We start from the raw sequence: 25,190 nt of genomic DNA on the forward strand, positions 1-25,190 counted from the left end.
TGGGTTTTGCCATGATACCGTTCAAAATAATGAACTTCAAAATTTGTACTAAGATTGATTAATAAATTAATTTTAAATTAAATTATTATTTTAACGAGTCAAATTCAAAGTGTGCAATGTAAATTTATCTGTGCTGGGTTGGGTGACGAACTCCAAACATGCTGGGCATTAACTCGCCTTCTAATTTATAGCTCAGACATCATCTTTGTGTCTGTTAAGAGCTAACATCTAGAAGCCAGTTGGGTGCATCTATGTCAACCATTCGAAGTCAACTTTGTTTTCTGCAACAAGCAGAAATGCAGCTTTGGTTTATAGGGATTATTCAGTATTTTTGGAACACATGCTATCTCTTTGTAAATACTTTGCGTTGTATATCACTAACTCGTAAATTGATGTCGCAAAGTTAAGAATCCAATAGTTATGGGAAAATTTACCACAATTAGATCCCATGTCACCAACAGAATTACATTAGTACAGCTTGAAAAAGACTAGTTCTGAATTTCTGAGTATATAATTCTCTCCTAGTTATCTTCTGTTATTCTGCTGACACTCTCTTCCACAAACACTGCCTTCACAAGGAATGCGTTGATGAGATGATTTGAAACTTGAACATCTGTTAAGGGAGTTTCCAGAAGATGGATGATCCATTTATGCTTGTGCTAAAGGATCTTGCATAAATAAGTACTGCAAAGAAAGAGTTATAAAGTCAATTTCTCATGGAAGGATTGCTAAATGTCTACTGCAAGTAATCTCGAGTTAATTTACACTTACCTCAAATGATTTTCCTGATCTTTCATATTCTAGCATGCTCAGGGCAACTTCACAGCTTTGTGATACAATAGGCTCAGGATCCTTCAAAAATTCCTCAAGAAGTGCAATACTTTGTTCATCTAGAATAGTACCAAAGCAACAACTATTAAATTAAACAAAACAATGTAGAGCTTCAAAAGCTACAGTACACAGTAGAGGTTCAAGAAGTGCAATACTTTATTGATATTGATCTCCTGAGAACAATATGAGACTGTCAGATTACCCATCTCTATTCACTATTATGTTTTATCTTGGCATGTTTCACAAACTTCATAATGATAGCTTATCCAATAAGGGGATATTTCATACTTTTCTCATTTTTTGCATCATGTCTTATACAATCATTTTATATTTTTTTAATACTGCAGAAAAAGAAAAACTCCGCCTAAGTAGTTTGCGCTTAGCCGGTCCCAAGCCCGGGTAAAGGAGGAGGGTTGCGGTAGGTGACAACCAGCGTAAAAATTTCGTCACACCCTATGATATGGATTCAAATGATATAGAAATATGCAAGGGTGTAGGGCGTTCATGTGGTGTTAAGTGAGCAAGGGTTACCACATCATGGACGGGTGTGGGTAAAGAAGTTAGTCCATAGGACAGATAGTAGAACAAATAGTGGAACAGAACACAAGATAGATATAGAAAACAATAGAAGATATTATAGAAGGAGACCTATTAGAAAAGAGCAGGATAGGAGGAGGATCAGGGTTGGTACTTGGAATGTTGGATCATTTACAGGAAAATTAATGGAGCTTGTGGATACCTTGGAAAGGAGAAGGGTGAATATTGCTTGCATTCAGGAGACTAAATGGGTAGAAGAGAAAAGTAAGGAAGTGGGTAATTAGGAGAGAAATAAGAGTGGGTATAATCATAGACAGAACATTGAAAGATAAAGAGTAGGAGATAGAATTATACTAGTAAAGCTAGTACTAGAAGGAGAAACAATAAATATAGTTAGTGCTTATGCCCCACAAATAGGACTAGGAGAGTAAACAAAGGTTTTGGGAAGATATGGATGATTTAATGCAAAGCATACCGAATGAAGAGAATGTTTTCATTGGTGGAGATTTGAATGGACATGTAGGAAGTGATAGGCAAGGTTATGAGAATGTTCATGGAGGTTTTGGTTTTGAATGAGGAGGGAAAAAGCATCCTGGATTTTGCTATGGCATACGACCTAATACTAGCAAATACCTACTTTATAAAAAGAGTGTCACATTTAGTGACTTTCAAAAGTGGACAACATAGAAGCCAAATCGACTTTCTCTTAACCAGGAAGACAAATAGAGCTCGATGCAAGGATTGCAAGGTCATTCCAGGAGAGGCTTTAACAAGTCAACATAGGTTGGTGGTCTTGGATGTCAAGTTTAGGAATAATTCAAGTAAGGTTAGAAGAAATAGTGTAGCTCGAACAAAGTGGTGGGAGTTCAAAGGAGTAAAGCAAGTGAAGTTCAAAATGAGCTTATGGAAGCTAGATGTGGAGGCCAATGATATGTGGATATGGCATCAAAGATTAGAGAAGTAGCTAGAAAAGTACTTGGAGAGTCTAAAGGACATGGACCACCCTCAAAAGAGAGATGGTGGTGGAATGAGGAAGTACAAAAGAAGAGAAAAAGGGAATGGTATAAGAAATTACCTAAATGTGATAATAATGAGGCATATGACAAGATAGCAAAGAAAGAGGCAAAAATAGTCAAGCAAGAGCACTTTGAAAAGTTATATGAGAAACTTGGAACTAAAGAAGGGGAGAAAGATATTTATAGATTAGCAAGGAGTAGAGAAAGGAAATGTCAAGATCTCAATCAAGTTAGGTGCATTAAGGATAAGGAAGGAAAAGTGTTGGTGAAAGATGAGGACATTAAAGAAAGATGGAGAAATTATTTTAATGATCTCTTTAATAATAGTCAAAATGGTAATAGCGTGAATATAGATTATAGAACAATAGAAAAGAATGTAAATTACACTAGAAGGATTCGATCTTTAGAAGTAAAGGAAGCACTTAAGAGAATGAAAGTGGGTAAAGACAGATGAAATACCAATTGAAGTGTGAAAGTATTTGGGAGATATGGGAGTGGCATGGTTAACTAAATTATTTAATAAGATTCTAAACTCAAAGAAAATGCACGATGAATGGAGGAAGAGTATTTTAGTACCTATTTTTAAAAATAAGGAGACATACTGAGTTGTTCAAACTATAGGGAATTAAACTCATGAGCCATACTATGAAGTTGTGGGAGAGAGTTGTGGAGCATCGACTACGTCATGATACTTCTATCTCTCTCAATCAATTTGGTTTCATGCAACTATGAAAGCGATCTTTCTCATTAGAAGCTTGATGGAGAAATATAGAGATGTGAAGAAAGATCTACACATGGTTTTTATTGATTTGGAGAAGGCTTATGATAGTGTTCCAAGAGAGATCTTATGGAATGTGTTAGAACAAAAGAGGGTATCTATTAGGTACATACAAGTATTGAAAGATATGTATGAAGGAGCAACTACTGGACACAAGTGATTTTACGATCTCAATGGGATTACACCAAGGATCAGCCATAAGCCCTTACCTTTTTACATTAGTTTTAGATGAACTGACGAAACATATACAAGAGAGTATTCCTTGGTGCATGATGTTTGCGGATGATATTGTTCTGATAGATGAGACACGAGAAGGAGTCAATAGGAAGCTAGAACTTTGGAGAAGTACTCTAGAGTCAAAGGGTTTTAAGTTAAGTAGAATACATGCATTGCAAGTTCGGTGAAGGTCAAAGGATATGGAAGGAGTTAGTTTGAATGGCCCAAAGTAATCACTTTAAATATCTAGGCTCATCCTTCAAGTAGATGGGGATGTGAGGAGGATGTTAGTCATAGGATTAAAGCTGGATGGTTGAAGTGAGTTTTATGTGATCGTAAGATTCCCAATAAATTAAAAGGAAAATTTTAATGTTATATGGTAGTGAGTGTTGGGCCTTTGAAGAGTCGTATGCATCTAAGATAAGAGTTGCAGAGATGAGAATGTTAAGGTGGATGAGTGGCCATACTAGACTAGATAAAGTCCGTAATGAGAGTATCAGAGAAAAGGTAGGAGTGGTGCCAATTGAAGATAAGTTGAGAGAAGGGAGATTGAGGTGGTTTGGTCATGTGAAGCGTAGACATACGGAGGCTCCAGTTAGACAAGTAGAGCATATTAGGTTAGAGAATAGAAAGAAAAAAAGGGGTAGACCTAAATTAACTTGGAGGAGAGTAGTACAACATGACTTAGAAGCATTACATATTTCTGAGGATTTAACCCAAAATCGTTCAGAGTGGAAAAAGCGAATCCATATAGCCGACCCCAAATTTTTGGAATAAAGGCTTAGTTGAGTTGAGTTGCAGAAAAAGAAAGCCCACCAACCAACATGATTTTCTACCCGGCGTCCAATCAATTATAACTCACAATCAGAAGAATCATCAGACACATTAGAAATAAAATAATTGACGTACCAGCAATAGAACCAAGAGCTTCAGCAGCCTCATGTCTAACCATTGGATGCTCATTTACATCCTTAAGTATTCTGCTAAGTGCAGCTGAAGCAGCTTTGTTCTGCAACTGGCCCAAAACATAAGCAACCTGTATATTTTAACAAAACAAACATAAGCATCCAAAGGTTACAGATTACATTAAAAGTGATAAAACCCATGTCAGACAGGACAGAAATTCCCATAAATAATAACTATATTCAAGTGATAGAAGCATTCTTATATCAAGTAAACTCAAGAAATGTCTAGAACAGAATTCTCACCAAACATAACATAATTTGGGCAACTTAATATGTTTAACTTAAACATATGTCTGTTCATTTAAAGTCCCCTCTGATGGATTATGACATAACAAAAGCCCCAGTTAGCAGAAACGTATAGATTCAAGGAAGTTTAACATACCTCATGCTTAAGCAAAGCACTTTTTCCACCCAAAGACTCAATTATAGCAGAAACAGCTTCTTCTCCACCATGATTTCTAAGTGCAAAAAGAGCAGCATAGCGCTCATACATGCCCTTTTCTTCATCCAAGAGAGCTTCCCTTAACAGTTATTTAATATCAGTAAAAACAATCCCATCAATTAATACAAATGGCAAAAATTTATGGGTCTGTTTTGCATTACTATTGGAGCTGCAATTGAGAAAAGCACTTTCTTAAATATATTAGTTAGAGTATATTAAAAATCGATTTAAAATTAAATTTGACATGTTTTAGTCATAAAAACACCAAAATAATAAAAAAGCTTTTTCCAAACTACTTTTTCAATAGCATTTAAAAAGATGCTTTTTTTAGAAGGCTTTTTTTGACTCCTAAACCACTATGCCAAATGGAGTCTTTACCTTCCAGTTCCAACCATAACTAAACATACCTCAGCATAACAACAGAAAAACAAGAAGCAGCCGCAGCAGCTGGGTCAACTGACATAAAGGGTGATTTTTCAGTTGTAGATGATTCATCACAAGTGCCTGTAGCATTCATTTCCTCAATTCGCTTGAGAGCCAGTTCACAAGTTTCTCTAACCTCCTGAGCTGGATCTACAGACAAACTATTCTTCAAAAGAGGAACACTGCTCTCTAATCCAATTGCACCAAGAGCTTCTGCAGCCTGCAATATGACAGAACAAGTTGCATTTGAGCATAATTAAGTATTTATAACCAAAACAAAAAGGGGAAAAAAAAACTAAATTTAATATAAAAACTAACCTCATGACGAACAATTGGATGCAAGGAAAGATCATTTAGAACTGCTGCTAATGCAGGGATAGCTTCATAATCTTGCATTTGGCCCAATGCAAATGCTGCCTCATGTGCCAGCAAATTTGAAGAGTCTCTTATTGCTAAAATGGAAAGGGACAAGAAAAACCCTTATCAAAAAAAAAAAAAAAAAAAAAGCAGCAGCAGGAATGTGCGAAGAAAATTTGCACAAAAGCTGCCTCATGTGCCAGCAAATTCGAAGAGTCCCTTATTGCTAAAATGGAAAAAAAAAAAAAAAAAAACTAATCAAAGAATAAAAATAAGAAACAAGAACTTGCAAAGAAAATTTGCACAAATATCTCAGAAAGTTCAAAATCTAAGGCTATGGTTGGTTCAAATGAATTCCATAAATTTTGTGGAATTCAATTGAATTTCATATTTTGTATGTCTAGATTTTAATTCCATCAAAAGAGGTGGAATTTCAAACAAATTCCACAAAAAATTAAGGCAATAATATTTTTTTGGACTAAAATGCCCATCTTCCTCACACGCACACACTTTCTCTCTCTTCTCTCTCTCTCTCCCCCCTATTTTTCTCTACCTCTCTCTCTCCCCCCTATGTTTCTCTCCCTCTCTCTCTCTCTCCTCACTCTCTTTCTCTCTCTCTCAAACATTTATATCACTCTCTCTTCTTCCTTTCTCTCACACACAACATTTAAAATAAATATTTGAAACTAAATATCAAACATAAGTTGCACATAATTAAAATAAACTTATTCCTTACAAAAAAAAAAAAAACTTGTTATATTAAGAATATTTTAAAAATAAGAACAACTTAATTCTAAATTATATAATATTAATAAGCTTTATTTTTTTGTTATGAAGGATATCCGCGAAAATACGGATAAATGAACGTCAATTATAAAATTACCCAACATGAATTGTATGGAATTCAATTGAATTTTGCATATTAAGTTGTATCATTCAATCCACTAGAATTCAATCTAAATGAATTCCATCCCTATTTCATTTCAATAAAACGGGGTGGAAATGTAGTTACCAAATTTAACTGCTAAACTGAGACATAAAGCTTCAACAAAGACAAAAACGACAATTATGAAGTATTTTTTGGATATAGATGATTAAAGAGGTCGCCTTATGAACAAACAAAACAATATTTTTATGCTTTGGATGGACTAAAAACCTTCATAGTAATAGAAGAGAACCAAATCATAATTCAACCAATAAACGCTAATCTTGCTTCAAAATACGAAAGCAGTTAAAAGCCAACAATTATGTTTAAGGAATAACAGAATAAGAGCGAACCGTGAATAAGGGCGTTACGGGGAGCGGAGCCTTTGAGGTTGCGGAGAGAAAAGAGGGCTCTAAACCGTTCGGAGATGGGCAGCGTCCGGTCGAGTAACCGATCGCCAAGAAATTGCTCAATGTTGGATCCGGATTCGGTTGTGGTGGCGGCGTCCAAGGAACCCATGAATCGCCTAAGTTGTTAGCGGCGTTGAGTGGTGCTCACTGCTCACCTCCAGCTCCAGATTGCTGCTTTGCAATTGTAGTGCCAACGACCCGCTCAAAATCCGAGTCTCCTCGTAACGCTATTTGCCAGGAGGCAGAGTTATTTGAAGTAATGGTTTAGGACCGGTGTCAAGTTGAGGTTTTCAAATTATTTTTAATCAATATATTTAAAAAATTATTTTTTTAATAACAATTTTAACAGTAATGTAGATTTTTTTATTGAAAAGTTTTATATAAAAAATTGAAAAATAGCAAATTTTTATTAAATAATTAGTTTAAAAAATTAATTTTTAAATTTTTTAAAATTACTTAAGATTTTGTTTATTTTATAAAAAAATAATTTATATAAAATTTTTTTTTATGAATATTATTTATTATTTGATAACAATAATAAACTAATAATAAATATTTATATTATATATACATAAATATTTTTATATTTTAATAAAATTAGCAAAAAAAGAAGTTATTTTTATTAAAGTTAACCCTATTTTCTCTTTAATGAAAAAAATATTTTATATTAATCAATTTTTTCAGAGTTTCAAACACAAAAAAAAATGTGTAAAATATTTTTTTAAGAAAAATATTTTTCATAAATCAAATAGAGTCTAAGATTTATAAAATAATTTTAAGTTATTTTTTAAGATAAAATTTATGATTAAATTACTTTTAAAATGAAAATAATAACATTTATAATTAAAGTTTTATTGTAATATATATAATCACGACTGAATAATTATTTAAAATATTTATTTATAATAATAATAATTAATGTTATTATTATAAAATAAATAAATAACACATATTAAAAATTTTAAAAGTAAAATAAAATTTAGATATATTTTATAATAATGTATTTTCAATTATGAAATATATGAATATTTTTTTAATTTTTAATTCTAGAAAATTAATGATGCACTTTTTTAATTATGAAATAAATAAATAATTATTAATTTTAATTTTAGAAAATAATTCTCTATTATTTACTTGTAAACTTGTTTTTCATATTTTCTTTCTTTATAAAAATTCTCTATTATTTACTTGTAAAGTTGTTTTTCATATTTTCTTTCTTTATAAAAAATAAAAAATAAGTTTTAATGAATTTTTTTTATAAATAAATAATTCTTAAAGATTTTTAAAACATTCTAAAAATCCTTTTTTAAAAGGAAAAAATAAACTCAAATATTATGTGATTTTACAATTTTTTTAAATTCATTTCAATATATGAGGTTTTGAAATCAATATTTACGTGACAAAATATCTAACATTAAAATTATTGGTACGACATTTGTAATAAAAAATTTTTAAAAATTATTAATTTTAAAATAAAATAATTCTATATCAATATTTTTTTTATCTATTTGGCATTATATTTAGAGGCATTATATTTAGAGGTTTAAAATTATTTTTTAAAATAAAAATATTATTTTAAATATTATTAAAAAAATTATTTATAAAAGTTATTTTATTATTTTTATATTTTTATAATTAAAATCTATTAAATTTAATTATAAATTATTTTTTAATACTCTCTAACAAATATAATTAAAAAAATAATTTTTTCAACGAAAATCCTAATATAATACTAAATAAAACATTTAATGTGCTCTAAATTATTTTATAACAAAATGCCTAATAACAATAAAAATATTTTATAATGAATATCTCTACAAAAATTAATAAAATATCCATTTTTCTCTCTCCTTGTAACACCCCTAATTTTTAAATTTATTATTTTGCGAGTAATATTAATATTTTATTTTATTTTATTTAAATTTTAGGAAATTATTTAAAATTTTTTGGATTTTAGAAATCAGGTTCGATTTTCTGAAAATATGAAACTTTGATGATTTTTAAAAATTTATTTAAAGACTACGTGGCAAAACTAAAAATATATTTGAACTCTATGAATTTTTCTGAGTTTTCTATAATATTTTCGAAATTTTTGGGTCTCGTTTTCGACCACAAGGCAGAGTAAAAATTTAAAATTTTGTATCCTGAATCGGACTGGCCGAATTGAACCAAATCGGATCGGACCGGTCGAATCGGATCAGCATTTTCTTTTCTTCTTTTTCCCTTTCCCGCACGTCCCGTCCCTCTTCCTCTCTCTCCCGTTTTCCCTCTCCTCCCTCCTCTCTACGCCGCGCCGCCATTACCCAGCCCTGCCCACCTTGCCGGCGCTCTGCCCCAGCCTTCCCCCACCGCTAGCCGGTCTTCCAGGCGGTCGAAAACGACGCGCAAATAGGCGTGACGAACAGCACGTCGTTTCGGCTTCCCGGCTGAAATTCGGCCGATCCAGCCACCGATTAGGCCGGGTCTTGTGTCAAATACCATCTATACCTCAAGAGCTTTCCATAGACACCAAGAATACCAAAATCCATCGAGTGGTTTGTCCAATTTTTGTCTGGAAAATTTTAACCCATTTCAATTTTTGGGCTAGATTTCTCGCAAACCGTGAACTCCATGAGAAAACCGAGAGTACCAAAGCGCTCCACTCGTCGAGAGCTTCGCGGCAATATAAATTTCAAAATTTTTCAACACCGTTTTTCGGTGGGTCCCATGAAACTTTGTAGTATTTTTCCGGGCATTAAATGAGCTTAGAAATTTTCGTAAAAAATTATATGCTAACCCCCGTGTTGTGGGCTTCGTGTAGGTACCTTCAATTCGCGAAAATTCGACGGTTGCCCGGGTCTGTAAAATTCCGGCCAGACAGATCGACTATCGAAAAAGTCTTAGAATTGGATCGAGATTTTGGCTACGCCATCGTTGTTAGACGTCCAGAGCGTGTCCCAGGAGTCAGAATCAGCATAGGTAAACCCGAACCTTACTTTTTCATAATTTTCTAATGCTTGAATTGGATTAAAAAATCATAAAATATTTGTGGTAGCTCAGAAAATTATAATTCCTTTTGAATTAGCTTAGTAATGATGCTAAAGACCGCGGGGCAAAGTTTTAGAATTTTTAGAACTCATTTAGGTAGTTTTTGCAAGAGGGTTAAATTATGAGGACTAAATTATAATTTTACATATTGTGATTGATGACTGTTTGGATGGGCGCAGGAGGGGCTGTGTGATGTGATTGAGTTGTGGATATATGGTTTGTAGATATAGAAGTGTGTTTTAAACCTTTTTGCAGGTTGGGTAGGTCCTAGGTTTAGGGGAGACTCTGCCGGATTTTCTGCACGACTTATGACGTATTTGATCTTTTCTTGGTTTGTATTGAGTCAATTGTATTAAATAATTATAATAAAATTGTCAGGTGAGCCAGGACAGCCTTCCTCCTCTGCCCAACCGCCACAGTGACTTCGGTTAAGTCTGAGTAAAATATTAATTTTAATTGTAATTTCGATATTATTATATGTTCAAGCATGCCCATGCATCACTTATACGTATATATCTATGTAGTTAAACTCTAGGCACTTTTTATGTTGCATTCACAACTGTTAAAGTGCCATGGATATTGTTGTGGTAATTTGGAGCAGTGTGCGTGAGTTGGCGTGCGTGTGGTGTGGTGTTGGCTAAGGACAGGACGGGTAGACACGGCTTGAGATCTTCATTGGACACAGTCCTTCAGGGTAGACACTGCTTGAGTTCTTTGGTCGCACAGTTGGATTAAGAAGGTCAGATAGGGATCAGCTCCCATATATGTATTGTTTGACATTATCGGGTGTGTGAGTGCTCCAAATTGCCTTTTTGATGTGATTTGTATGAAAATTATGACGATGTTGCATTTTACTTCACAAGGTGCATTAGCTTTAGATAGCTATAGAGATTATGGTTAAAATTGATATTTTACTCTCTGAGTCGAACGCTCACTCCTGTTCATTATTTTTCCAGGCTACAGGAGGATTATTGTTGTGGTTAACCTGCTTTTCTTCTTCGCATGTCGTTTATTTATGTTTGTGTAATTCTGTTAACTCCTAGAATTTCCGCATGTGTTAGAAATATTTATTTGATTTTGGTCTGTAATATAATTACCATGATGGACCTGTAAACTTATTATATGCATGTATATTGAACTGGATGAGGGAGCTGAGCTCCCATTTATTTTTATGACATTTGAGTATGTGGAGGGTGAGCTGAGCTCCCCAATTGGTTATATATTGTGTTTACAGGTCGGGTGAGTCAAAAACTCTCCGTTGAAAGGTCCATTTTATGGCCAGATTCTGTCCGGTTGAATTCTTGAAATAGGGCCCAAATTGGCCTTAGATTTGGGTTGAGAAATAGTTAGGCTTACTGCAGACCTTGGGGGCTTTAGGCTGGCCCAGGTCCTAGTGCCGGTCCGGCCCATAGGTTGGGTGGTGATAATTGTGGTATCAGAGCTTAGGCTCCAGATTCATAGAGAAAAATTGTCTAAAGTGTTGGGAAGAGTCTAATAGGAGTCACATGCGGAATATAGGGTCCACATTCGTCTTGCATTATCATATTTGCTTCTAGTTTCTGCTTCATATATTGTGTATAACTATGAGTCTATAGAGCTGTGTAATATGCAGTTTTGAAATTTTGTGGGCTAATGCTATTGAATTTCAGGAAAATGCATAGAAGCGGGAGAGCTGCCACTGCACCAGAACCAGATGTGCCTAACGAGGTGTCGGCACAGGATGAGGCGCCTGTCCCAAGGAGGTGGGGTAGGAGGCCTAGAGCTGCTCAAGTAGAAGAGCAGCTGCCACCAGTTTAGGATCAGTCTTTTATGGCACAGGATCCCATGGACCCAATGGTAGCTACTCTAGCTGGTTTGCAGAGAACCATCGATATAATGGCACAGTATATGGTCCAACCTCCCCAACAGCAGCAGTCCACCGCATCAAGAGGAGAACATTACAAACAGATAATCAATTTCAAGAAATTGGTGCCTGGTACTTATGATGTGTCAGATGATGCCTATTGGTTTTTGGATTCCTGTAGACAGGCAGAGATGAAATTGCAGTTGACTGACAGAAGACTTATTGAGTGAGTGCAGCATGTCATGGGGCCTATGCCTAGACAATAGATGAATGACTACATATTACCTCGGAGGGAAGGTTTGTCATGGGCCCAGTATGTGGAACTGTTTATCAATCGATTTATACTAGAAAGTTTCAGAGATCAAAAGCAGTGGGCCTTTGAGGCCTTAAGACAGAATGGCAGGTCTGTAGATGAATATGCTACATAATTTTTGAAATTGAGCAGATATGCCCCTGCAACAGTTGCTACAGAAAACTATGAAGGTAAAGAGGTTCTTGAAGGGGCTTGAGAGGAGGTATGCAAACCTGGCCATGATGTCTGATCAGTCTTTTGATGTGGTAGTTGATCGAGCCCAACAGATTGAGATTAGCTACACTGGAGATGACAGTGGAAGAGCAAAGAAAAATAGAGCAAAAGGTTCTTCAGGTGTTCCTCATATGGGTGCTTCGGATAGCGGAGGCCAGAGTAATTGCAGAGGAAGAAGTAGGAACAAGAGGAGTGATTTTAGACACAAATCTCAAGGATTCAGACCTGGGTACGGATCCAGCAGTGGTCACAGTTCGGGGTACAATAGTTCTGGGTCTGGTTCAGGATCCTCCCTTGGAAGAGGACATTCAAGACCTTGTCTGATGGGTTCAGGAGCATGTTTCAGGTGTGGCCAACCAGGTCACTTTGCTAGGGAATGCCCCGTGTTCAATGAGCCACAGATGGGGTCACAGGGTTCTGTTGCAAATGTCCCTCGTCAGTTGTATCCTGGTGCTTCCAGTATGGCAGGCAGTCAGTTCAGTGGCCAACAGAGCCGAGGAAAAGGAGGACGTGGATTTAGAAGCAGATCAGGAGGTAGAAGTCAGTATCAGGGTTCTGCCACCCAAGGTAGGGGTCAAGCTCAGGTTTTCACCCTGACCCACCAGGATGGTCGGGCTTCCAATGCAGTTGTGGCAGGTATTCTTCTAGTCTATTCCTATGAGACTCGTGTTTTAATAGATCCGGGTGCTACGCACTCATTTGTCTCCCTAGTGTTTGCCATGAGATTGGGTAGGAACCCTACAACTTTAGAATGCCCTTTGTCTGTAGCTACCCCGCTTAGTGACAACATAGATGTAGATATGATTTTTCTGGGTAGCCCAGTAGTAGTGGATGGAAAGATCCTCCCAGCAGACTTGGTTCCTCTACCAGTAATGGATTTCAATGTAATATTGGGAATGGATTGGTTGGCAACTCATTATGCCACTTTAGACTGCAGGAACAAAAAGGTATATTTCTACATATCTAGTGTGGAAGAGTTTAGCTTTGATAGTGACAGGAGCGTGGCTCCATATAATTTGGTGTCAGCAATTAGTGCTAGAAAAATGTTGAGGCGTGGATGTCAAGGGTATTTGGCATTGGTGAGAGATACATCTGTAGAAGGTGTCAACATGAAAAATGTTCCTGTTGTCAGAGAATTCATGGATGTCTTCCCTGAGGAGCTTCCAGGGTTGCCACCAGGAAGGGAAATAGAGTTCTGCATTGATGTTGTACCGGGTACAAACCCCATATCAATGCCGCCTTACAGGATGACACCAGCAAAATTGAAAGAGCTAAAGGAGCAACTACAGGAGCTTTTGGACAAGGGTTTCATAAGTCCAAGCACTTCACTCTGGGGTGCTCCCTGTTCTATTTGTGAGAAAGAAAGATGGGTTATTGAGGTTGTGCATTGACTATAGACAGCTGAACAAGGTGACTGTGAAGAACAAGTATCCACTTTCTCGGATTGTTGATCTGTTTGATCAGCTTCAAGGGGCTAGATTCTTTTCCAAGATAGACCTGCGATCAGACTACCATCAGTTGAGAATTAGGAATGAAGATGTGTCCAAAACAGCATTCAGGACAAGATATGGTCATTATGAGTTCTTGGTGATGTCTTTTGGACTCACTAATGCACCTGCAGCCTTCATGGACTTAATGAACAGAGTGTTCAGGCCATTCCTGGACCATTTTGTCATCGTATTCATAAATGACATTTTGGTATACTCTCGGACCGAGGAAGAACACGTGTGGCACTTGAGGATGGTGTTGTAGACTTTGAGGGAGCACCAGCTATATGCCAAATTTTCAAAATGTGAATTTTAGCTAGAAAGCATCTCATTCTTGGGACACGTGGTTTATAGTGAAGGCATTCAAGTGGATCCCAAGAAAATTGAGGCTGTAACTGATTGGCTTAGGCCTACAACAGTCACTGAAGTGCAAAGTTTTCTGGGCCTAGCTAGCTACTATAGGTGTTTTGTGCAGGATTTTTCCAGGATAGCAACTCCCCTAACTAAGTTAACTCGGAAGAATGTTCTATTCATTTGGACAGATGACTGTGAGGAGAGTTTCCAGAAGCTTAAGGAGTGTCTAACCACCGCCCCTGTGTTGACACTACTGACGAGTGGTGAAGGATATACCGTGTACTGTGACGCCTCCAGAGTTGGCTTAGGGTGTGTTTTGATGCAGAATGGAAAAGTAGTGGCTTATGCTTCAAGATAGCTAAAGAGGCATGAACAGAACTATCCCACCCATGATTTGGAAATGGCAGCTGCAGTCTTTGCACTAAAGATCTAGAGACATTACCTGTAAGGTGAAGTGTGCGAGATATATACCGACCACAAGAGTTTGAAGTACATCTTCTAACAGAGGGATTTAAATTTGAGACAAAGGAGATGGATGGAGCTTCTGAAGGACTATGACTGTACCATCTAGTACCATCCTAGGAAGGCCAATGTAGTAGCAGATGCTTTGAGCAGAAAATCTTCTGGCAGCTTGGTGCACATATCAGCGGAGAAGAGACCGTTGATTTAGGAAGTACATGAGTTGATGGATCAAGGTCTGATCTTAAATCTTTCAGATGAGGGGGTATTGTTGGCTCATTTTTCAATGAGACCAGACCTGCGAGACAGAGTTAGAGTTTCCCAGCACAGAGAACAACAATTGATGAAGATCATAGAAAGAGTACAGTAGGGTGAAGGTGGTGAGTTTGGATTTGCCAATGATAGCGCTCTTATGCAAGGTTCCAGGATATGTGTGCCCAACGTGGACAATCTCAGAAATGAAATCATGCGAGAGGCACACTATACACTATACAATGTCCACCCAGGCTCTACTAAGATGTACCATGATGTGAAAGATAGCTATTGGTGAAATGACATGAAGAGAGACATAGCAGACTTCATATCCAAGTGCTTGACTTGTCAGAAGGTGAAGTTTGAACACTAGAGGCCATCAGGGAAGCTGCAAGAGCTCTCTATCCCAGAATGGAAGTGGGAGATGATTACTATGGATTTTGTTACTGGGTTGCCTCGTACCACGTGAGGATATAATTCGATATGGGTAATTGTAGACCGCCTAACTAAATCAGCTCATTTCTTACTTGTGAAGATCACATATTCTGTTGCACAGTATGCCCGACTCTATATTCGAGAAATCATCAGATTATATGGAGTTCCTACTTCTATAATATTTGACAGAGGGCCCCAGTTCACTTCTTGATTTTGAAGAAAGTTGCAGGAGGCACTTGGCACGCAGTTGAACTTTAGTACCGCTTTCCACCCTTAGACAGATGGACAGTCCGAAAGGATAATCCAAACATTGGAAGACATGCTCCGCATGTGTGTTTTGGATTTTAGAGGTCAATGGGATGATCAGCTACCTTTGGTGGAGTTTGCCTACAACAACAGTTATCATTCCAACATAGGGATGGCACCCTATGAGACACTATATGGAAGAAAGTGCAGGTCTCCTGTAACACCCCAAATTTTATTATTTATGAGTATTTTTGATATTTTAATTTTATTTAAATTTTAGGAATTTTTTTGAGATTTTTCGGATTTTAAAAATCGGGTTCGATTTTTCGAAAATATAAACTTTGATGATTTTTAAAAATTAATTTAAAGACCACGTGGCAAAACTAAAAATATATTTGGAGTCTACGTATTTTTCTGAGTTTTACTAATTTTTTCGAATTTTGGACCTCGTTTCCCCGAGGCGCAGTAAAAATTCAAAATTTTTATTTCGAATCGAACCGACCGAATCGGACCGGATCGGACCGGTCGAATCGAACCGGCTCCCTTTCCTTTTTCTTCTCCCGCGTCGTCCCTCTCTTTTCTCTTTCTTTTCTCTCTCCTCCTCCCTGCGCTGCCGCTTCTCCGCCAACCGGCCGATCCGGCCACCGATTGGACTGGGTCTTGTGTTTAAAATCATCTACTCGGCGAGAGCTTTCCATAAACACCAAGAACGCCGAAATCCATCGAGCGGTTTGTCCGATTTTTGCTCGGGAAGATTTTAGCCCATTTCGGCTTTTGGGCTAGATTTCTCAAAGCGTGAATCCCACGAGGAAACCGAGGCCACCAAAGACGCTCCATTCGCCGAGAGCTTCGCAACGACATAAATTTTGAATTTTTCCGACACCGCTTTTTCTGGGTCCCACGAACCGCAGGTGTAATTTCGAGCATTAAATGAGCTTAGAAAATTCTGAAAATTTATGTGCTAACCCCGTGTTATGGGCTTCGTAGGTATCCTCGATTCGCGGAAATTCGACAGTTGACCGGGTTTGCAAATTTCGCCGAATGCACTGCGGACCGAAAAGTCTCCGAATTGGGCCGAGGTTTTGGCTAGCCCCCATTGTCGACGTCCGAGCGTCCCTCAAGTCGGAATCGCAAAGGTAAACCCAACCTAGTTTTTACGTAATTTTCTAGTGCTTAAATAGGATTAAAAATCCATAAAATATTCGTGGTAGATTAGAAAATTACGATTCTTTTTGCAATAGCTTAGTAATATTGCTAAGGACCGCGGGGCAAAGTTTTATAATTTTTAGAGCTTGTTTGGCGCTTTTGCAAAAAATGATCAATAATAAGGACTAAATTGAAATTTTGCGTATTGTGATGGATGATTGATTTGATGGGCCCAGGAGGGGCTGTGTGATATGATTGAACTGTGGATATATGGATTGTGAATATAAAAGTGTGTTTTGAGCCATTTTGCGAGTTGGGTAGGTCCTAGGTATAGGGAGACTTCTGGGATTTTCGGCACGACTTAGGACGTATTGGTCTTTTTCTTTGTTTGTATTGAGTCAAACTTATTAAATGATTGTAATAAAAATTGTCAGTGAGCGATGCCTTTCTTCCTCCGCCACTACTCGGTGACCATCGTCAAGTCTGTGAGTAGAATATTAATTTTAATTGTAATTTCGATATTATTATATGTTCAGCATGCCCATGCATCACTTATATGCATATATTTATGTAGTTAAACTCTAGGCACGATTTATGTTGCATTCATAATTGATGTGCCATGGTTGTTGTTGTGGTAATTTGGAGCAAGCAGCGCGTGCGTTGGCGCGTGTGATGTGGTGTGGACTATGGATAGGACCAGGCGCCACGCTGAGTAATTGGGACCCGATCCTTCGAGGGGTAGTCATGGCTTGAGTAATTCGCTAGGACCTCGATTTGGTTATTAAGTGGAAGTCCGAGCTTGAGTAATTCAGGCACCAAAGTTGGATTTAAGAGAGTCAGATAGGATCACCCCATATGTTATGATTGATACTACAGGTGTGTGAGTGCTCCAAATTACCTTTTGATGCTATGATGTGAAAATGTTGTTGATGTTGCATTTCACTCTACAGGTGCATTAGTTCTAGATAGTTATAGAGATTATGGTTAAAATTGATATTTTACTCTCCGAGTCGAACGCTCACTCTGCTCAAAAATTTTTACAGAGCCACAGGAGGATATTTTTGAGGTTAACTCGCTTTCTCCTCGCAGTCGATTACTAATGTTTGTATAAACCGTTAAATCTTAGAATTTCCGCATGTGTTAGAAATATTTATTTGATTTGGGTCTGTAAACTAAATTATTATTTAGGGACCTGTCAACTTAATATGCTATGCATGTATGAGGGATTGGATGAGGGAGCTGAGCTCCCAGTTATTATTATGTTGATGAGTATGTGGAGGGTGAGCTGAGCTCACCAAAGGATTGTTTATTGTGTTTACACGTCGGGATAGTCGAAAACTCCACGTTGTAAAGTCCATTATATGACCGGACACTGACCGTATGTTTACTTGATATTGGGCACAAATGGGCCTTAGAGTTGGGTTAATGAATAGTTAAGGCTTACTACGCCTCGGGGCTTTAGGTCGCCTGTGTCCTAGTCTGGCCCCTACCATAGGTTGGGTCGTGACAGATGTGGTATCGAGCTTAGGCTCCGATTCTTAGGGAATGTTTGTCTAAAATATCGGAAGAGTCTAATAGGAGTCACATGCGAAAAATAGGGTCCACAGACGTCTTGCATTGTCGTCTTTGCTTCTAGTTTCGCTCCTTATATTATGTATAAATATGAGTCTATAGAGCCGTAATGAGCGCTTTGAATTTTTGTGGGCTAATCTGTCTGAATTTCAGAAAATGAGTAGAAGCGGGAGAGCCGCCATCGCACTGTAACTGCATGTGCCTGACGAGGTGTCAAGACAGATGAGGCGCCCGCCCCGAGGAGGCGGGTAGGAGGCCTAGAGTCGCTCAAGTAGAAGAGCACTACCCACGCTCAAGAACAGCTTTCATGGCACAGGTCCCATGGACCCCATGGCGCCTACTCTAGCTGGGTTGCAGAGAACCATCGACATGATGGCGCAGTATATGGTCCACCCTCCACAGCAGCAGCAGTCCACCGCACCAAGAGGGGAACCTTACAAATAGATCATAAATTTTAAGAAGTTGGTGCCTGGTACCTATGATGTGTCAGACGATGCATATCGGTTTTTGGATTCCTGCAGACAGGCAGGAACAGAATTACAGTTGACTGATAGAAGATTGATAGAATGTATGCAGCACGTCATGGGGCCCATGCCTAGGCAATGGATGAATGACTACGTGTTACCCCGGATGGAGGGTTTGACATGGGCTCAGTTTGTGGAACTTTTTATCAATCGGTTTGTGCCAGAAAGCTTCAGAGATCAGAAGCAGTGGGCCTTTGCGGCCTTAAGACAACATGGCAGGTCTGTAGATGAATATGCTACTGCACTTCGAATTGAGCAGATATGCCCCTACAAAGCAGATCTACAGAGACTATGAAGGTGAAAAGATTCCTAAAGGGGCTTGACAGAGGTATGCGAACCTGCCATGATGTCGGATCGCTTTTGATGTGGTGGTTGATCGAGCCGCATGATTGAGATTAGCTATCCGTGGATAACAATGGAAGAGCAAAGAAAAACAGAGCAGGGTTCCTCGGTGTCCCTTCCATGGGTACTCCTGATGCTGGTGGCGTGGTAATTACAGAGGAAAGGGTAGGAGCAAGAGAAGTGGTTTCGCATAATCGACCACGAGGATTCGCACTGTGGTACGGATCCAAAGAAGTGGTAACAGCTTGGGGTAGTGAGTTCGGTCCAGTTCAGATCCTCCTTGGCACCTTGTGCACAGTGTGGAAGAGGACATTCAGACCTTGTTTGATGGGATCAGAGTATGCTTGTGTGGCCAACCGGGTCACTTTGCTAGAGAATGCCCCATGTTCACGAGCCACGATGGGGTCACAGGGTTCTATTGCAAATGTTCCTCGACAATTGTATCCGGGTGCTTCCAACATGGCAGGCAGTCAGTTCAGTGGCCAACAGGGCCGAGGACAAGGGGGACGTGGATTTGGAGGCAGATCAGGAGGTAGAAGTCAGTATCAAGGTTCTGCCACTCAGGGTAGGGGTCAAGCTCGGGATTTCACCTGACTCACCAGATGCTCGAAGCTTCCAATGCAATTAGGCGTGTATTCTTCCTGTCTTCTTATGAGGCTCGTGTTTTGATAGATCCGGTGCTACGCACTCATTTGTCTCCCTGTGTTTGCCATGAGGTTGGGTAGAAACCCTACAACTTTAGAGTGCCCTTTGTCAAGCAGCTACCCCACTTAGTGACAACATAGAAGTAGACATGGTATTCTGCAGCCCAAAGTGGTAGTGGATGGAAAGATCCACCCAGCAGACATGGTTCCTCTACCAAGAATGGATTTCATGTAATCTCGGGATGGACCGTTGGCAACTCATTATGCCACCTTAGATCATAGGAACAAAAAGGTATACTTTCACATACCTGGTGTGGAAGAGTTTAGCTTTGATGGTGACAGGAGCGTGGCTCCATATAATTTGGTGTCAGCAATTAGTGCCAGAAAAATGTTGAGGCGTGGATGCCAAGGGTATTTGGCATTGGTGAGAGATACATCTGCAGAAGGTGTCATTATGGAAAATGTTCCTGTTGTCAGAGAATTTATGGATGTCTTCCCAGAGGAGCTTCCAGGGTTGCCACCAGAAAGGGGAATAGAGTTCTGCATTGATGTTATTCCGGGTACAAACCCCATATCGATGCCACCTTACAGGATGGCACCAGCAGAATTGAAAGAGCTGAAGGAGCAACTACAGGAGCTCTTGGACAAGGGTTTCATACGTCCGAGCACTTCACCCTGGGGTGCTCCTGTTCTATTCGTGAGAAAGAAGGATGGGTCATTGAGGTTGTGTATTGACTATAGACAGCTGAACAAGGTGACTGTGAAGAACAAGTATCCACTTCCTCGGATCGATGACCTGTTTGATCAGCTCCAAGGGGCTAGATTCTTTTCCAAGATAGACTTACGATCACGCTACCATCAGTTGAGAATCAGGAATGAGGACGTGTCCAAAACGGCTTTCAGGACAAGATATGGTCATTATGAGTTCTTGGTGATGTCTTTTGGACTCACTAATGCACCAGCAGCCTTCATAGACTTGATGAACAGGGTGTTCAAGCCATTTTTGGACCGTTTTGTCATCGTATTCATAGATGACATTCTGGTATACTCTCGGACCGAGGAAGAACACGTGTGGCACTTGAGGATGGTGTTGCAGACTTTGAGGGAGCACCAGCTATACGCCAAATTTTCGAAATGTGAATTTTGGCTAGAAAGCATCTCATTCTTGGGACACGTGGTTTCAAGTGACGGTATTCAAGTGGATCCCAAGAAAATTGAAGCTGTAACTGATTGGCTTAGGCCTACAACAGTCACTGAGGTGCGAAGTTTTCTGGGTTTAGCTGGCTACTACAGGCGTTTTGTGCAAGATTTCTCCAGGATAGCGGCTCCCCTAACTAAGTTGACCAGGAAGAATGTTCCATTCATTTGGACAGATGACTGTGAGGTGAGTTTCCAGAAGCTCAAGGAGTGTCTAACCACTGCCCCTGTGTTGACACTACCTGTGAGTGGTGAAGGATACGCCGTGTACTGTGACGCCTCCAGAGTTGGCCTAGGGTGTGTTTTGATGCAGAATGGAAAGGTAGTGGCTTATGCTTCAAGGCAGCTGAAGAGGCATGAGCAGAACTACCCCACCCATGATTTGGAAATGGCGGCTGTAGTCTTTGCACTTAAAATCTGGAGACACTACCTGTACGGTGAAGTGTGCGAGATATACACCGACCACAAGAGTTTAAAGTACATCTTCCAACAGAGGGATTTAAACTTGAGACAGAGGAGATGGATGGAGCTTCTGAAAGACTATGATTGCACCATCCAGTACCACCCTGGGAAGGCCAATGTTGTGGCAGATGCCTTGAGCAGAAAATCTTCTGGCAGTTTGGCGCACATTTCAGCAGAGAAAAGACCATTGATTCTAGAAGTACATGTGTTGATGGTTCAAGGTCTAATCCTAGATCTTTCGGATGAGGGGTATTGTTGGCTCACTTTTCAAGGAGGCCGACTTGAGGGACAGAGTTAGAGTTTCCCAGAACAAGAGACCAACAATTGATGAAGATCATAGAAAGAGTACAGCAAGGTGAAGGTGGTGAGTTTGGATTTGCCAATGATGGCGCCCTAGTGCAAGGTTCTAGGATATGTGTGCCCGATGTGGACAATCTCAGAAATGAAATCATGCAAGAGGCACACTACACATCAGACAAGATTCACCCAAGTTCCACCAAGATGTACCATGATGTGAAAGATAGCTACCGTGGAATGGCATGAAGAGAGACATAGCAGACTTTGTGTCCAAGTGCTTGACTTGTCGAAGGTGAAGTTTGAACACTGTAGACCGCCGTGAAGCTGCAAGAGCTCCTATCCTGTAATGGAAGTGGGAAATGATTACTATGGATTTTGTGACTGGTTGCCTCGTACCACGCGAGGATATGACTCGATATGGGTAATTGTAGACCGCTTGACCAAAGCTCACTTCTTACCAGAAGACTACGACTGCGGGCACAAGATGCCCTCTACATTCGAGAAATAGTCAGATTGTATGGAATTCCTGCTTCTATAATATCTGACAGAGGGCCCCAGTTCACTTCTTGGTTTTGGAGAAAGTTGCAGGAGGCACTTGGCACACAGTTGAACTTCAAGATGACCTTCCACCCTCGTGACAGACGGACAAATTGAAAGGACGATCCAAACATCGAAGACATGCTTCGCATGAGTGTCTTGGATTTTGGAGGTCGATGGGATGAGCAAATAGCTCGTGGAGTTTGCCTACAACAACGCTTATCACTCCAAAGATAGGGTTGGCACCCTATGAGGCATTATATGGAAGAAAGTGTAGGTCTCCTCCGTGTTGGACAGAAATGGGGAAGCGAAAGTGCATGATGTAGACCTAGTGCAAGACACTTGAGGTAGTTCCTTTAATCGTGGAACGATCGAGGACAACTTTCAGAGGCGTAAGAGTTATGCACCCCAAACGGAGGGATGTGGAGTTTGCAAGGCGACTATGTATTCTGAAGGTTTCTCCAATGAAGGAGTCATGAGATTTGGAAAGAAGGGCAAGTTGGCACCTCGGTATATCGGACCTTTTGAGGTTACCGATAGAGCCGAGCAGCTTGCTCACCGCTGGAGCTACCACCCAACCTTTCTCACGCTCATCCCGTGTTTCACATCTCCATGCTCAGAAATACATTCCCGATCCTTCTCATGTATCGCAAATGGATGTGATAGAGCTAAAAGAGAACTTGACATTTGAGGAGCAAACAGAGCCATAGTGGACTACCAAGTGAGACAGCTGAGATCCAAACAGATCCCTATGGTTAAGGTTTTGTGGAGGAGTCAGTCAGTGGAAGAGTGCACCTGGGAGTCAGAGCGGGACATGCGTAGCAAGTACCCTTACTTGTTCAATGCATAATCATGTGTTTTATTCTGCCTTGTGTAAAAATTCGAGGACGAATTTTCTGTAAGGGGGGAAGAATGTAACACCCCAAATATGATTATTTATGAGTATTTTTGATATTTTAATTTTATTTAAATTTTAGGAAATTTTTTGAGATTTTTCGGATTTTAAAAATCGGGTTCGATTTTCCGAAAATATAAACTTTGATGATTTTTAAAAATTAATTTAAAGACCACGTGGCAAAACTAAAAATATATTTGGAGTCTAAGTATTTTTCTGAGTTTTACGGAATTTTTTCGGAATTTTTGGACCTCGTTTTCGGTCCCGAGGCAGAGTAAAAATTCAAAATTTTGTATTTCGAATCGAACCGGACCGGATCGGACCGGTCGAATCGAACCGGCTCCCTTTCCTTTTTCTTATCCCCCTAGCGTCGTCCATCTCTTTTCTCTTTCTTTTCTCTCTCCTCCTCCCCGCGCTGCCGCTCCAGCTCCGCCAACCGACCGATCCGCCACCGATTGGACCGGTCTTGTGTCTAAAATCATCTACTAGAAGAGAGCTTTCCATATAAACAAAGAACGCAGAAATCCATCGAGCGGTTTGTCCGATTTTTGCTCGGGAAGATTTTAGCCCATTTCGACTTTTGGGCTAGATTTCTCGAACACCGTGAATCCCACGAGGAAACCGAGGCCACCAGCACGCTCCATTCGTCGAGAGCTTCGCAACGACATAAATTTCGAATTTTTCCGACACCGTTTTTCGGTGGGTCCCACGGAACTTCGCAGTGTAATTTCGAGCATTAAATGAGCTTAGAAAATTCTGAAAAATTTATGTGCTAACCCCCGTGTTATGGGCTTCGTGTAGGTATCCTCGATTCGCGGAAATTCGACGCTGACCTGGTTCAAATTTCGCCGCATGCACTGTGACCGAAAAAGTCTCCGAATTGGGCCGAGGTTTTGGCTAGCCCCCCATTGTCAGACGTCCCGAGCGCGTCCCCGAAGTCGGAATCGGCAAAGGTAAACCCGAACCTAGTTTTTACGTAATTTTCTAGTGCTTAAATAGGATTAAAAATCCATAAAATATTCGTGGTAGCTTAGAAAATTACGATTCTTTTTGTAATAGCTTAGTAATATTGCTAAGGACCGCGGAGCAAAGTTTTATAATTTTTAGAGCTTGTTTGGGCAGTTTTTGCAAAAAATGATCAATAATAAGGACTAAATTGAAATTTTGCGTATTGTGATGGATGATTGATTTGATGGGCCCAGGAGGGGCTGTGTGATATGATTGAACTGTGGATATATGGATTGTGAATATAAAAGTGTGTTTTGAGCCATTTTGCAGGTTGGGTAGGTCCTAGGTATAGGGGAGACTCTGCCGGATTTTCGGCACGACTTAGGACGTATTGGTCTTTTTCTTTGTTTGTATTGAGTCAAATTTATTAAATGATTGTAATAAAAATTGTCAGGTGAGCCGGGACAGCCTTCTTCCTCCGCCCAGCCGCCTCAGTGACCATCGTCAAGTCTGTGAGTAGAATATTAATTTTAATTGTAATTTCGATATTATTATATGTTCAGCATGCCCATGCATCACTTATATGCATATATTTATGTAGTTAAACTCTAGGCACGATTTATGTTGCATTCATAATCGCTGATGTGCCATGGTTGTTGTTGTGGTAATTTGGAGCAGCAGCGTGCGTTGGCGTGCGTGTGATGTGGTGTGGACTATGGATAGGACCAGGCGATCCACGGCTTGAGTAATTCTGGGACCCGATCCTTTGAGGGTAGTCACGGCTTGAGTAATTCATGGGACCTCGATTTGGTTATTAAGTGGAAGTCCGAGCTTGAGTAATTCGGCACCAAAGTTGGATTTAAGAGAGTCAGATAGGGGATCAGCTCCCATATGTTATGATTGATACTACAGGGTGTGTGAGTGCTCCAAATTACCTTTTTGATGTTATGATGTGAAAATGTTGTTGATGTTGCATTTCACTCTACAGGGTGCATTAGTTCTAGATAGTTATAGAGATTATGGTTAAAATTGATATTTTACTCTCTGAGTCGAACGCTCACTCCTGTTCAAAAATTTTTACAGGCCACAGGAGGATA

The 25,190-nt window shown here is 39.4% G+C and overlaps 1 protein-coding gene across 1 annotated transcript; it reads right to left on the reverse strand.

Annotated features, from left to right (window-relative positions):
- Positions 1–348: 348 nt before the first annotated feature.
- LOC110644880 (deoxyhypusine hydroxylase) lies at positions 349–7,171 on the reverse strand. Its single transcript, XM_021797836.2, has 7 exons — positions 6,844–7,171; positions 5,527–5,660; positions 5,193–5,428; positions 4,726–4,864; positions 4,288–4,414; positions 772–890; positions 349–684 (listed from the first exon to the last, which is right to left on the reverse strand). Exons 1-7 carry the CDS (start codon positions 7,007–7,009, stop codon positions 649–651), a joined length of 957 nt encoding a protein of 318 aa, XP_021653528.1. The 5' UTR covers positions 7,010–7,171; the 3' UTR covers positions 349–648.
- Between the last annotated feature and the right edge of the window lie 18,019 nt (positions 7,172–25,190).

The sequence above is a fragment of the Hevea brasiliensis genome, chromosome 2, assembly GCF_030052815.1.
Source record: "Hevea brasiliensis isolate MT/VB/25A 57/8 chromosome 2, ASM3005281v1, whole genome shotgun sequence".
Classification (NCBI taxonomy): domain Eukaryota; kingdom Viridiplantae; phylum Streptophyta; class Magnoliopsida; order Malpighiales; family Euphorbiaceae; genus Hevea; species Hevea brasiliensis.